Here is a 14,024-nt window from a genome sequence, read left to right as displayed (position 1 = left end):
CGCCTCTCCCCAGTAGGTATTCGGCAATTGTGCTTCAATTAACAGACACCTAGCCATTTCCATCAACGTTCTGTTTTTCCGTTCGGCCTTGCCATTTTGTTGAGGAGAATACGGAGCTGTAAGTTGATGTTCTATTCCTTCAGACCTCAAGAAAACTTGAAAACTTTTTCCAATATATTCGCCTCCTCTGTCTGAACGTATTTTCTTAGGAGTACGACCGAAACTTGTTCGACAAAACATCACAAAATCCCTAAACGTTTGCTCCACTTCTGACTTTCGCGATATCAGCCTTATTGCAGTAAACCCAGAATAATCATCAATAAAGGTTACTACATACCGTTTTCCAGATGGTGTGACTGTTTGCATAGGCCCACAAACATCACTGTGAATCAAATCCAAAGGAGCTGATGATTTTGTTGATGACTCTTTTGGAAATGGAAGTCTTGTTAACTTGCCCTTCACACATGTTTCACATACTTCTTTGATTCCACATTCAACCAATTTGAGATTTTCCGCTAAATTGCACTTAAACATTTTCCTTATGGCCTCCGGATTACGATGGCCTAGTTTTCGGTGCCATTGGTGTATACAATGCTCATTATGCTGCAATACCGCATTCACCATGTCCGGTTGACGCAAAATATACATATCGCCATCAATATCTGCTAATCCGATATTTGTAACTCCAACATTGATGCAACACTTATTTTTCTTAAAAGATATTTCATACCCGGCCTTAGTAAGTTGTCTTACGGAAAGTATGTTACCAACCAACGACGGAGCATAGAGCACTTCTTTGACCTTCAATGTACGTTCATTGCCAAATTCATCTATTGCCTTTATTTCACCTGATCCAATGCCTTTAATAGACACACAATCGCCATTTGCCAACTCAATTGAACTCTTGTAATTTTCATCCAAATTATTAAAGAAATTCTTGTCGCTTACAGCATGGCGAGTTGCTCCTGAATCCACCAACCATGTAAATTTCTTGTTCTTACCAAATTTGAATAAAAACTCATCCGGCATATTTTCGGTATTTCCAATTTCTTCAACTGTATTGATCTTGTTTCCATTCTTGGCACTGCCTTGCTTATTCTTCCAGCTTTTGTATTTCATGCAGTTTTTCTTCTGATGACCAGGTTTCTTGCAGAAATAGCACACAATTTGTGTTTTAGATGTTGCCTTCATAACTAAATCATTTCCACAATTACCAGAATGTACACGCCTTTCGTATTCTGCAATCACTCTCTGCTGGACAAAAGCAAATGTGACTTCTTCCTCCTTGCGAGATTCCAATGAAGTTATGAGGGTATCATAACCTTCAGGTAAACTACTCAGAAGCATTGCCGCGCTCCATTTGTCGGACAAAGCTTCCTCACCGACATCTCTCAATTTCGTAAAAAGGTCATTCATTGCATTTATATGGGCAACAGCATCGCCCCCTTCTTCAAGCTTTAAACTGCAAATAGATCTCATTAGGTAAACCTTATTAGTAAGCGTGTTTCTTTCGTGATATTCTTTGAGGGCGTTCCATGTATCCTTGGCAGTCTTCATATTCCGTATATGTCCTAATTGGTCATCCATGACAAGCAAACCTATGGTTTCAAAGTATTCAACAAACTCCAGGTTCATCCAGCTGCTTAAGCATTACCATCGATATTCGGTGCGGGCCCAACGCTTTAGATGATTTAGCGTTTCGGATGGCATCTGCAACATCGCTCATCGTAAATTGTGGTGGTACCTCCTCGGCTGGAAGAGCTCTTCTTATACGGCGTAGCACACTTCTCTTCGTCCTATCACTCTCGGGGTGCTCTATGAACTGTCGGTTAAAATAACACGCGCACCTCTCTGTGTCAGTTACTGTCACGCCGTTAAAAGTAACAGCCCTTCTGTCATCCCTCTTTTCCGGACTCGAGAGTGATTTAACCGTTGCCCACAATTTACTTATTCCTGCACCAATATTGCATTGCTTCAGATGGTCTAGCCACTTTTTCCGCTTATGTTCGCCCACTAGCCTGTTGACTTCAAGAGTAAGTTCTCTAACTCTTGGGTCTTCGGGGTTCGTACGACGAAGCTCATCACGTTCATTTGCTAGTCCGGTCGCCTCTGCTGGGAAATTTGGTCTTATTTCGGGTATTCGACCAGCAGGTATGTAGCGAGCGGTTGCTTTAGTGATGATGTCTCGGAAAGTTCTCTCAGCTACCCGAGGATCTGAGGGAGTGGGCAATTGTCTGAAGCGGTGATTGGTAAATTCTCTGAAACCTTGCCAATCAGCTTTCCCATGGTTCAGGAAAGTACGGCGTTCAGAGGTTATGAAGTCGGGTGGTTTGTTTACGGAGACGATGATAGGGAGGTGGTCCGAACTAAGGGAAATGACGGATTGCCAGCATACGTCATTTATCAGACCTGGTGCCACAATGGTGATGTCTGGCGAGCTGTGGCAGTTTCCTCTAATCCTCGTAGGAGCGTCTTCATTCACCGCGCAAAACGTGGAGCTATCGATCTGCTCTGCCAGCGCTGTACCCCTCTGGTCATTACCTAGGACGGAGTGTCAAAGCTCATGATGAGCATTAAAGTCCCCTAGCACCAGACGGTTATCGCCCTCTAAAAGCAAACTAATATTGGGTATATAACGCCGGGCACAGCTATTCATCGGCGGTATGTACACATTAAGCAACTCTACCTCGGCAGTACCACACTTTACTGCTACCCCCATACACTCCATGTATGAGTCACTAGAGCCAAGCTCAAGCGAGATAGGTCTGTACTGGACAGACTGGTGTATTAGGAAGGCAAGTCCTCCTCCTCCGCTTCTTGTGCGATCCTTCCGCAAAACGTTGTAACCATCACAACGTAAGCTACAGGTGGCGGTGAGCTTTGTTTCCTGGATCGCGGCGACCATGATGTTTTTTCCGACTCATAAAGTCCACAATTTCACTGACCTTATTGCGGAGACCGTTGCAATTGAATTGCAGGAATGATGCATTTCCGGGCCGTTGAACAACAACATGTAGTGTTAGATGCTGCATTTGGTGTTGTTGTTGGGGAGACTACGGGGGCGTCTCGTATTCCGACGACGACGAATAGTCAGAGGACGACGTAGAAGACGCACTGGGTGATGTGCTGACGCAGCAAGCAGCAACATACCTGTCGCTGTAATTCCGGGTGCTACTAAGGCCAGAGCACCCATGAAAATGCACCCATTCCATACATCCATTACATCTCACCATTGTTGACATGTGGTGGATGCGGATCTGGCAAACGGAACAGATCCGTACTGGCCCGGGGTTCATTTCTATCCAGGCACGGACCAGAAGAGGTCGGAGCAGGCATTCCGGGATAAATTGCCGCTCCCATGGTGAAAAAATACACGAACACAAACACATAATTGTTGAGGTGACGGCCCCTGGTCGAAGATTCCTCCGAGTCAATCCGGTGCATAGAACCGGATTGTTAGTTGATGTAATTCATGCATCTACCTTATATTAATATATCTTGGAAGAATTTTCAGTAGTAGTTTGATTATTACATTTAAGGGCCAAACCTATTTCAAATTGAAATACATGTATTTTGTTTTTGTATTTTTGAACGCACACGCAACACGCAGACCTATAGGTTTGGCCCTAAAATTCGAAACATTTTACTTGTAATTTGAAAATTCCAATTGATTTTGGAATTATTACATTTTTAAATTTATTTATTTATTCATTTATTGCGATTAATTATTTTTATTTCCTTTGTAATTCATTTTTTTCCATTATTATTTTAATTTTTTCATTTTGAATTCTAATTATTCCATTTGTAATGCGAAACATTTTATTCGTAATTCGAAAATGAAAACAATGCAACCAGACATTTTGCAATGCGTTGTTTCCAATTTTAAATTAAATAATTCGAATTACAAATGGTATATTTCGAATTGGAAATGAAAAAATTCAATTGTAAATGAAATGAATTAGAATTTCAATCGGAATTACAAATTCATTTATACGAAAATTTACTTTCCAATTTTTAAAAAATTATTTTTTTGGAACACTTTTAGCTGGCAATGTTTTAATTGTTGCTCATGCCACCACTTTGGATACATGTACCAGACAACTGATTGGAGAGGCTCCACGTAATACAAACGAATTGCGACAAGTTATACATAAAATACCCTATTGTAGTTTGGCTAATGTAGAGGAAATCGATGGCCAATGGAAACTGGTTGAACCCGATACATTACCCGTAACACATTCGAAAAATCCGCGATTCGAATGGAATGCTTTAACTGCTACATAGTGCAAGTGTTTTGAGGAGTTTATTAGTAAACTTTCATCCTAAGTAGAAATTAATACGCTCCAAAAAATTAATACAAAAATTGATTTTATTTTTTTGTTGCACCAACCACCATCATTTTTGGACGGTTTCAATTTGTGTGTTATTTTAATAAAATAAACTAATCTCCATTTTAATTATCTGCGGGTTTATGTTTTTAAATAAGTTGCTTTAATATGGTAGATGATAAAATTTTATGGAGAGAAAGTTTTGCCGCCTATTTTGCTGCCATTCTTTAAAATTAATAAAAAGTGAGGTTGTGTAAATTGTTTATTTATTTTAAAAGTAAAATGTGTTTAATTTAAAAAAAAATTGCTGTAGTATCAGTGAAGGGAAAATTATAAGGGAAAATAATAATGCCAACAAAATTTGTATCGGACGATTCTTGAAGATTTTTTAAAGTTTCAAACAACTATGTCCCAATTTACATTAGGCGAGTTTAATTGCGGCAAGTCCCAGTTTGTAGAAGAGACACGTAAGGAGAATGGAAATGGAAAAAATTGCTAGTACCGGCAATTCTCAGGCAATTCCTTTTATATTTTTCGTATTTGACATTATTTTCATTGTTTCGAAAACAAAACTTGTCGGAACAGAATTGCTTTGTATAAATGCAAGAGGCAAGTTTAAAAGGGAACGAGAAAATTTGTCGCAAGTAAACTCGCCTAATGTAAATTGGGACTATAACTAAAAAGGTTATTTTAATACCTACTCAAAAGTCAAGAACATATAAAATACAATTCGAAACTGTAAATTGGTTCTATTTTTTCCAAAGAAAATTGACAGAATTAATCAATTATTAAAAAAAACATATTTTCACGGAAATCACATACAATCCTTTATAACTGCCATTCTAGTATAGTTTATTTCTTAAAAAAGAAAAAATTGAGAGCAAATTAGTAATATGTTATAAAAATACACAGACTGTTACAAGTTCAGTTTGTACGACTTTTGTTTTCGTCAAATGACAGGTGTACCTCCCCCCACATAACAAGAAGAAATGGAAACGAAGAAGAAATGGAAACAAAAATTCCAACCTATTTAAAAATATTTAATGTAGATAGAAGTTAAGCTCTACGGGAAAGAAATATCATTGTAACGTTAACGACGATTTACGTTTTGTTTCAAAAGTGAAATTCATTAACATTTCAAATATTAATACGTATATAGCTTGTATTAAGTTCGTTAATATTCTAGTTGTAATTAGTTTATTGTTATTCCATGTTGAATCAATATTTTATTTTCGTTAACTCTTGTGCCAGACTTTGAAAATATAACATGAATATGTTTTAACTTTTTGAGAGAGAGAGAGGTGGTGATGGAGCTCCCTTTCTCCCTTCTTGCCCATAAACTCAAATCATTTACATGAAAATTTTCATTGTCTTGCACAAATATTTTGCTCAAAAATAACATTGGAATGGAAACTCTTACTTTAACTTAAGACAATCGAAAAAAAAATATGTAAATTATTAATTAAAAAACAAAATAAATTCTCTTTATATTGTTTAAAACGAATATTTTGTTGTCAGTACTAAAATTCCATAGACATTTTTTTTCGTTTTTTTCACGTGGAATAAATGTGTAATGCATTAATTATATGTATTTAATATTTAAATATCACTATTCAATTATTATTATTAATATTATTAGACATTAAAAAGAAGTATTTCTTATTAGCGAAGTTAAAAACTTCTTGTTAGCATTGCGCAATATAAACTCTTTATAAAAAGAAAACAAGTAAACAAAACAAAACCATAAACAAATACCTATGTTATTTATAAAAAGAAATTGGTACATTTTTTCTACATTTCAAAATATAACTTGCATAACATAAATGATATAAAAAACAAATTGTGTTTTACTTTATTTACTATCACATGGACGCTCAAATGTTTGCGGAGAGTTTTTCTATGTCTGCGAATACATTTAAGATTTTTTTTCGATTGAAAAAAGTGTCTTCTATAGATCCTTTCTCAAACAAAGGTGTTTCTATATATCCTTTCTCAAAGAAATGGGGCTTGTATAGACCTTTTCTGAATGAAAGGGTGCTTCTATAGACCTTTTCTGAATGAGAGGGTGCTTCTATAGACCTTTTCTGAAAGAAAGGGTGCTTCTATAGACCTTTTCTGAAAGAAAGGGTGCATCTATAGACCTTTTCTGAAAGAAAGGGTGCTTCTATAGACCTTTTCTGAAAGAAAGGGTGCTTCTATAGACCTTTTCTGAAAGAAAGGGTGCTTCTATAGACCTTTTCTGAAAGAAAGGGTGCTTCTATAGACCTTTTCTGAAATAAAGGGTGCTTCTATAGACCTTTTCTAAAAGAAAGGGTGCTTCTATAGACCTTTTCTGAAAGAAAGGGTGCTTCTATAGACCTTTTCTGAAAGAAAGGGTGCTTCTATAGACCTTTTCTGAAAGAAAGGGTGCTTCTATAGACCTTTTCTGAATGAAAGGGGGCTTCTATAGACCTTTTCTGAATGAAAGGGTGCTTCTATAGACCTTTTCTGAAAGAAAGGGTGCTTCTATAGACCTTTTCTGAAAGAAAGGGTGCTTCTATAGACCTTTTCTGAAAGAAAGGGTGCTTCTATAGACCTTTTCTGAAAGAAAGGGTGCTTCTATAGACCTTTTCTGAATGAAGGGTTCTTCTATAGACCTTTTCTGAAAGAAAGGGTGCTTCTATAGACCTTTTCTGAAAGAAAGGGTGCTTCTATAGACCTTTTCTGAAAGAAAGGGTGCTTCTATAGACCTTTTCTGAAAGAAAGGGTGCTTCTATAGACCTTTTCTGAAAGAAAGGGTGCTTCTATAGACCTTTTCTGAATGAAGGGTTCTTCTATAGACCTTTTCTAAAAGAAATGGTGCTTCTATAGACCTTTTCTGAAAGAAAGGGTTCTTCTATAGACCTTTTCTGAAAGAAATGGTGCTTCTATAGACCTTTTCTGAAAGAAAGGGTGCTTCTATAGACCTTTTCTGAAAGAAAGGGTGCTACTATAGACCTTTTCTGAAAGAAAGGGTGCTTCTATAGACCTTTTCTGAAAGAAAGGGTGCTTCTATAGACCTTTTCTGAAAGAAAGGGTGATTCTATAGACCTTTTCTGAAAGAAAGGGTGATTCTATAGACCTTTTCTGAAAGAAAGGGTGCTTTTATAGACCTTTTCTGAAAGAAAGGGTTCTTCTATAGACCTTTTCTGAAAGAAAGGGTGATTCTATAGACCTTTTCTGAAAGAAAGGGTGCTTCTATAGACATTTTCTGAAAGAAAGGGTGCTTCTATAGACCTTTTCTGAATGAAAGGGTGCTTCTATAGACCTTTTCTGAATGAAAGGGTGCTTCTACAGACCTTTTCTGAATGAAAGGGTGCTTCTATAGACCTTTTCTGAAAGAAAGGGTGCTTCTATAGACCTTTTCTGAAAGAAAGGGTGCTTCTATAGACCTTTTCTGAAAGAAAGGTGCTTTTATAGACCTTTTCTTAATGAAAGGGTGCTTCTATAGACCTTTTCTGAATGAAAGGGTGCTTCTATAGACCTTTTCTGAATGAAAGGGTGATTCTATAGACCTTTTCTGAAAGAAAGGGTGCTTCTATAGACCTTTTCTGAAAGAAAGGGTGCTTCTATAGACCTTTTCTGAATGAAAGGGTGCTTCTATAGACCTTTTCTGAATGAAAGGGTGATTCTATAGACCTTTTCTGAAAGAAAGGGTGCTTCTATAGACCTTTTCTGAAAGAAAGGGTGCTTCTATAGACCTTTTCTGAAAGAAAGGGTGCTTCTATAGACCTTTTCTGAAAGAAAGGTGCTTTTATAGACCTTTTCTTAATGAAAGGGTGCTTCTATAGACCTTTTCTGAATGAAAGGGTGCTTCTATAGACCTTTTCTGAATGAAAGGGTGATTCTATAGACCTTTTCTGAAAGAAAGGGTGCTTCTATAGACCTTTTCTGAAAGAAAGGGTGCTTCTATAGACCTTTTCTGAATGAAAGGGTGCTTCTATAGACCTTTTCTGAAAGAAAGGGTGCTTCTATAGACCTTTTCTGAAAGAAAGGGTGCTTCTATAGACCTTTTCTGAAAGAAAGGGTTCTTCTATAGACCTTTTCTGAAAGAAATGGTGCTTCTATAGACCTTTTCTGAAAGAAAGGGTGCTTCTATAGACCTTTTCTGAAAGAAAGGGTGCTTCTATAGACCTTTTCTGAAAGAAAGGGTGCTTCTATAGGCCTTTTCTGAAAGAAAGGGTGCTTCTATAGACCTTTTCTGAAAGAAAGGGTGCTTCTATAGACATTTTCTGAAAGAAAGGGTGCTTCTATAGACATTTTCTGAAAGAGAGGGTGCTTCTATAAACCTTTTCTGAAAGAAAGGGTGCTACTATAGACCTTTTCTGAAAGAAAGGTTGCTTCTATAGACCTTTTCTGAAAGAAAGGGTACTTCTATAGACCTTTTCTGAGGGAAAGGGTACTTCTATAGACCTTTTCTGAAAGAAAGGGTGCTTCTATAGACCTTTTCTGAAAGAAAGGGTGCTTCTATAGACCTTTTCTGAATGAAAGGGTGCTTCTATAGACCTTTTCTGAATGAAAGGGTGCTTCTATAGACCTTTTCTGAATGAAAGGGTGCTTCTATAGACCTTTTCTGAATGAAAGAGTGCTTCTATAGACCTTTTCTGAATGAAAGGGTGCTTCTATAGACCTTTTCTGAATGAAAGGGTGCTTCTATAGACCTTTTCTGAATGAAAGAGTGCTTCTATAGACCTTTTCTGAATGAAAGGGTGCTTCTATAGACCTTTTCTGAATGAAAGGGTGCTTGTAGAGACCACCCGCCTTCATAACCTCTAATCGCCGTACAGAGGAGCTGCCCCTCCCTAGCTACTAGCTACTCCATTTGTAATTCGAATTATTTTATTTGAAATTACGAGGGAAATCATTCGAATTACAAATGGAATAATTCGAATTTCAAATGGTATAATTCGAATTACAAATGGAATAATTCGAATCACATATGGAATAATTCAAATTTCAAATGGAATAATTCGAATTACAAATGGAATATTTCGAATTACAAATGGAATATTTCGAATAACAAATGGAATAATTCGAATTACAAATGGAACAATTCGAATTACAAATGGAATTCTCGAATTACAAATGAAATTTTACGAATTACAAATAGAATTCTCGAATTACAATTAAAATAATTCGAATTACATCTGAAAAAGGTGTAGATCAACAAGCCTATTAGACAGGCTTGAATAGCATTCACACTGATGCAGTTGCGCAGGCAAGGCAGTAGAGAGATACAGTGTGAATGGGGAAGGAACAGAGCTTATATGTCTCTAGATCGAGTTCCATAAGTCCCGGTCCACACTAGCGTGAATTTCATTAAAAAATTTCACAAAGACGTATAGCAATAAAGACCCGAACAAATGCATTTTCCAAAAACATATGCTAATAGTTCCACATTTTGGTTACAGATGGCTACACAACTCACTGGAATTGATAACAGCAATGCCAATCGTTTTTGATTCCCATTTCTCGCGGCAGAAAACATTAACGTCGTGTTTTGTGGCTGAAATTTATTTCTTTTCTTTTTTATTGTTCATTCAATGAAAAAATCAAAAGCGAATGCCGTCAAACTTCAGTTTTAATGTTTTTCTTGTCAATATTCCAATGAGTAACAGTTTTCGTTTAACAGAATGTTGCTATGATGTCGTAGCAACAGAGGTTAACTCCCTATACAGTTAATTTTTCACAATTGACTTTTCCTATCTTTAATATTGACATCTTTGAATTTCATGCAATTAGGTGTTCTAAAATCGAATTCCCCACTACAGCAATTTTATGATTTTACTTTACTATGGAGGTCGATCTAGAGCAATGTGTATATGTGTGACTGTAGTATTTGTGCCATGAATCGACGCTGAGTACTGCTTTGTTCATAGCTGATTTAGAGACGCATAATTTCATGCAATTTTTTTGCAATGAAATCACTCTAGTGTGGACCGGGACCAATCTTATCCCACACTTGCACTGAAAACTTTCTCATTTTATAGGAGATATTAGATCGGGTTACCCACTACAGCAATTTAATAACATTGCTCTAGTATGGAACTCGATCTAAGTCCCAATTTACATTGGGCGAGTTTACTTGCGGCAATTGTCATTTTGTAGGAGAGAGAGGTGAGGCATATGGTAACCCTTTGCCTCTCAGCACCCTCTCTCACCCACAAACTGACAATTGCCGCAAGTAAACTCGCCTAATGTAAATTGGGACTAGGTGCGCATTTCCAAATTGGAACAACACGCGATTCATTGTAGATGTGAGTGTTTGAATATCTTTTTTGTTCATTTATGTACTTGGTACTTGCGAAGTTATCGAACAGGCCTATTGTTTTAGCGGTTAAAATCGTAGTTGCATGCAACTTTTGCCGGTCTGAACGAGCTCTAAACTAGTTCAATTGCTCTTTTCAGTGAATCGTTCAATTGAACTAGCGAACTACAGAACACTAGTTGCATTTTGACATTTCTTTTCGTTGTCACGTGCTGCGAACGACAACAAACCCTCGCAAAGCAAATTAAAATGTCTACTGAAAAGAAACACTCGATAAAAGTTCCAACCCAATACAAGCGGGTAGCTGCAGTTCTGAAAGCCGCATTGGAAAGTAAAAAATCATTAAAAACATTAATGTACAATGAGAAGCATGCCGTAAGTTTTGCCACCATAAACAATGATAACAATCAATGCTAATATCTTTGTATGTGTTTTTTTAGCGTTTACAAGGTATGCAAGCAGTTTTAACCAAATACTTTGATAATAAAGGAGCCATTGACGAAGCAATAGAAAAATCTCAAATTCTTCAAGAGAATCCACGTTTATGCCCGATTTTATGTAAAGTTCTTGTCACGGAATTGATATTGGGACTGAAGAAATTAAACGGTGAATCCAAACCAGTGCAAACTGTGCGTTCATACAGAGATCGACTAGCCGAAGCATTGGGAGTGGACAAAATTAAAACCATTTCTGAAGATAAAAAAGGCAAGAGCTACATTTTAATACAATTTCGTTTGTTTATTTAAGAAAAACACAAGAAACTAGAAAATGGGTAAAAATAAGTTAAACGTTGCCAAGGGACAAGAGGAAGTAAAACAAAAAGAGCTGGATGATTCTCAGGAACTGGCCCCACAGCCAGTAGCAACAGATGACGTTGATAATGGCAGCAGCGCAAATGCTTTTCTATGGCTATTTGCATTTTCGGTTCTGATGTTCACTTTTCCCTTTATCACATTTTATGGTGTTCGTTCGTGGTTGCAAGAGTCATTTGACTTCGATACATTCCAAACCAACTGCTTTTCAGTCTTGGCTTCTGTGCTGGTGGTAAATTTCATACTATGCTTGTATGTGTACAAGGCATTTAGTGAAAAGAGTCCAGCCGCCAGTGACACTTCATCGGGCGCCACTACCCCACCAATTGATAACAAGAAGAATAAATAAAGAACAAAGTTGACTAAAGTATTTCATTTCTTTTATTAATATCCCTACAATTACATTGTAATCATTGAAATTTGTAAATAAAGTTCGAAAGTACATTTCATAATTAACTAATTATTCTTTTGTTTTTTATTTCTGTACAGATCAAAAGCCACGCTATGTACGTGTTAATAGAAATCTACTCAGTGTCGATGAAGCACATGAATTTTTGGCCAGTGAGGAATGGCGCAAAAAAGAATATCCACCATTTGAAAATTATGATGATTTCTTAAATGCAGTCAAGGAATTACAGGAAGATGAATATATGGTTGATATGCACGTCGATGATTTGTTAATATTTCATCCGAAAAATAAACATTACTGGGCCAATCATAACTACACAAGGGAGAAATGTTTTATGCTGCAAGATAAGGTGTGTATAACATAAGTTTTTATACATGTTTAGGCATCAGTTGAGTTTAGTATATATATACCACAGATAGTCCTTGTGGCCCTGAGTATAATGATATACATTTTGTCTTGCACAAGTCCATACTTCCCGAGATATGGGCCTCTGAAATTCCAAAAATTCTATTGTTTCAAGGCCGACTACTTAGAAAAATGTATAATTTAAAAGAAAATGTTTTCATTCCCGAGATTTGTATCTGGCCATAGGAGAAAGTCTTAAATCCCTGGCCGAAGGCCGTCTATTTAGAAAAAATGTAATTTAAAAGAAAATTTTGTTCCCGTTCTCGAGAATGTCATTGGAACTTTGAAGGCCCATATTTCCGGATGTATGGACTTGTGCAAGACAAAATGTATATCATTATACTCAGGGCCACAAGGGCTATATGTAGTGTATATATCATCATGATCCGGGACCGGGCCCCTAAATTCTTGTTCCCATGGTTATTTATAGTAGACAAGATAAAAAAGGAATGGTAAACTCATTATGCTGATCTGAGACACACTTCACGCCTCAAACATTTTGTTCACCCCGCCCCATTTACGCTTATTTTCCGAGCGAGTATTTTATGGACTGACTAGTGTGTACTCTTCTTTTTAAATACCCTAATGAATCTTAGCTCCAAGAATTTGGTAAAAAATAGAAGTAAATGGTGTGAACAAAATGCTTAAGGCGTGTAGAGGTGAAGTATGTCTCAGAACATAACCGCACTAAAAAAAAATGAGGATATCCATTGCACAAACACAACTATAAAATAATAAAACCTATTTCAGTACATTCTTATTTATGCCTTCTCTTCTATATTTTTTCAGGGCACTTGCTTGGTCGCTGAACTATTGAATCCCCCAGTGGGATCAACTGTTTTGGATATGTGTGCTGCCCCTGGCATGAAAACAATACATGTTAGCAATGTTATGAAGAATGAAGGAACAATCTATTCCGTTGAACAAAACGCCGAACGTTATAAAACTTTGTGTACAATGACAAAAAGCGCTGGTTGCAAAATTGTACAACCCATTAATGCTGATGCTCTAACAATTACCCTAGAACAATGTCCCGGTGTTGAATATATACTTGTTGATCCTTCATGTTCCGGGTCGGGTATGCAAAATCGTATGTCCATGCATTCGGAAGAGAAAAATCCCGAACGTTTGAGAAAATTGGCTGGATTACAAATCAAAATGTTATCGCGAGCAATGTCGGCATTTCCAGATGTTAAACGTATTGCATATTCCACCTGTTCCCTGTATGAAGAAGAAAATGAACAGGTTGTCCAAAGATGTTTAGAAATGAATCCTTCATTTAAATTGCTAAGTGCCAAAAAATCTTTACGCAATAAATGGCGTAATGTTGGCAATCAAGAATATAAGAAAATTGGAAAGAATTGTTTATATAGTAGACCATCGTCCGATTTGGCTGATGGTATTTTTATAGCTATATTTGAATCAATTAAGACTACGGATAATGAATAAACGTTTTTTATTGTATTAAAGGTAAAGATATTGTTTTTGTTGTTGTAGCAAAGACTACTAAGAACTTTAAAGTGAGAGGTGTATGAAGTGGTGATCCTAAATATTGAGACATTTCGGAGTATGTATGTCAAATCACAAACGGCTACCCGCTAAAATTTCAACACGATCCGGGAAGTGGCCTTAAACTAGGTTAATCTTGGAACTGGATCTAATGGGTCGATTATGGATAGCAACCCAACTCCAGTTGCGTTGCCTACAGCAAATTTAGTAATATAATTTTCTATTTCTGCATTTAATGGGTCGATCTTGCATTGCCACTAAACTTGAGTTGCGTT

General features: G+C 36.8%; 3 protein-coding genes across 11 annotated transcripts in view; all 3 read left to right on the top strand.

Moving 5' to 3' along the window:
- The window catches only part of Epp (Ecdysteroid phosphate phosphatase), a 30,565-nt gene extending 25,247 nt beyond the window's left edge, over positions 1-5,318 (top strand). For all 9 annotated transcript variants that reach the window (XM_073960560.1, XM_073960561.1, XM_073960557.1 and 6 more), the window contains one exon: positions 4,046-5,318. In XM_073960560.1, the coding sequence (XP_073816661.1) occupies positions 4,046-4,284 (239 nt within the window). In that variant the 3' untranslated portion in view covers positions 4,285-5,318. The remainder of the gene's footprint in view (positions 1-4,045) is intronic.
- Positions 5,319-10,802: 5,484 nt separating this feature from the next.
- Nsun5 (Nop2/Sun-like domain containing protein 5) lies at positions 10,803-13,715 on the top strand. Its single transcript, XM_073960564.1, has 4 exons — positions 10,803-10,989; positions 11,055-11,319; positions 11,916-12,184; positions 13,030-13,715. The coding sequence occupies exons 1-4, from the start codon at positions 10,864-10,866 to the stop codon at positions 13,687-13,689; spliced, it is 1,320 nt and encodes a 439-aa protein (XP_073816665.1). The 5' UTR covers positions 10,803-10,863; the 3' UTR covers positions 13,690-13,715.
- LOC141389268 (uncharacterized) lies at positions 11,237-11,886 on the top strand. Its single transcript, XM_073960565.1, has one exon. It carries the CDS (start codon positions 11,383-11,385, stop codon positions 11,773-11,775), a length of 393 nt encoding a protein of 130 aa, XP_073816666.1. The 5' UTR covers positions 11,237-11,382; the 3' UTR covers positions 11,776-11,886.
- Positions 13,716-14,024: the final 309 nt, after the last annotated feature.

This window comes from Musca autumnalis, unplaced genomic scaffold, assembly GCF_047663935.1.
Source record: "Musca autumnalis isolate F117 unplaced genomic scaffold, ASM4766393v1 scaffold_1, whole genome shotgun sequence".
In the NCBI taxonomy this organism is placed as follows: Eukaryota; Metazoa; Arthropoda; class Insecta; order Diptera; family Muscidae; genus Musca; species Musca autumnalis.
This window is presented reverse-complemented; position numbering and strand designations above follow the sequence as displayed.

Excerpts from the sequence above, each read along its gene's own strand:
- LOC141389268 (XM_073960565.1), top strand. The coding sequence starts at position 11,383 with ATGGGTAAAAATAAGTTAAACGTTGCCAAGGGACAAGAGGAAGTAAAA.
- Nsun5 (XM_073960564.1), top strand. The coding sequence starts at position 10,864 with ATGTCTACTGAAAAGAAACACTCGATAAAAGTTCCAACCCAATACAAG. Across the intron at positions 11,320-11,915 it reads CATTTCTGAAGATAAAAAAG|ATCAAAAGCCACGCTATGTA; the intron begins GCAAGAGCTACA and ends ATTTCTGTACAG. Across the intron at positions 12,185-13,029 it reads GTTTTATGCTGCAAGATAAG|GGCACTTGCTTGGTCGCTGA; the intron begins GTGTGTATAACA and ends ATATTTTTTCAG.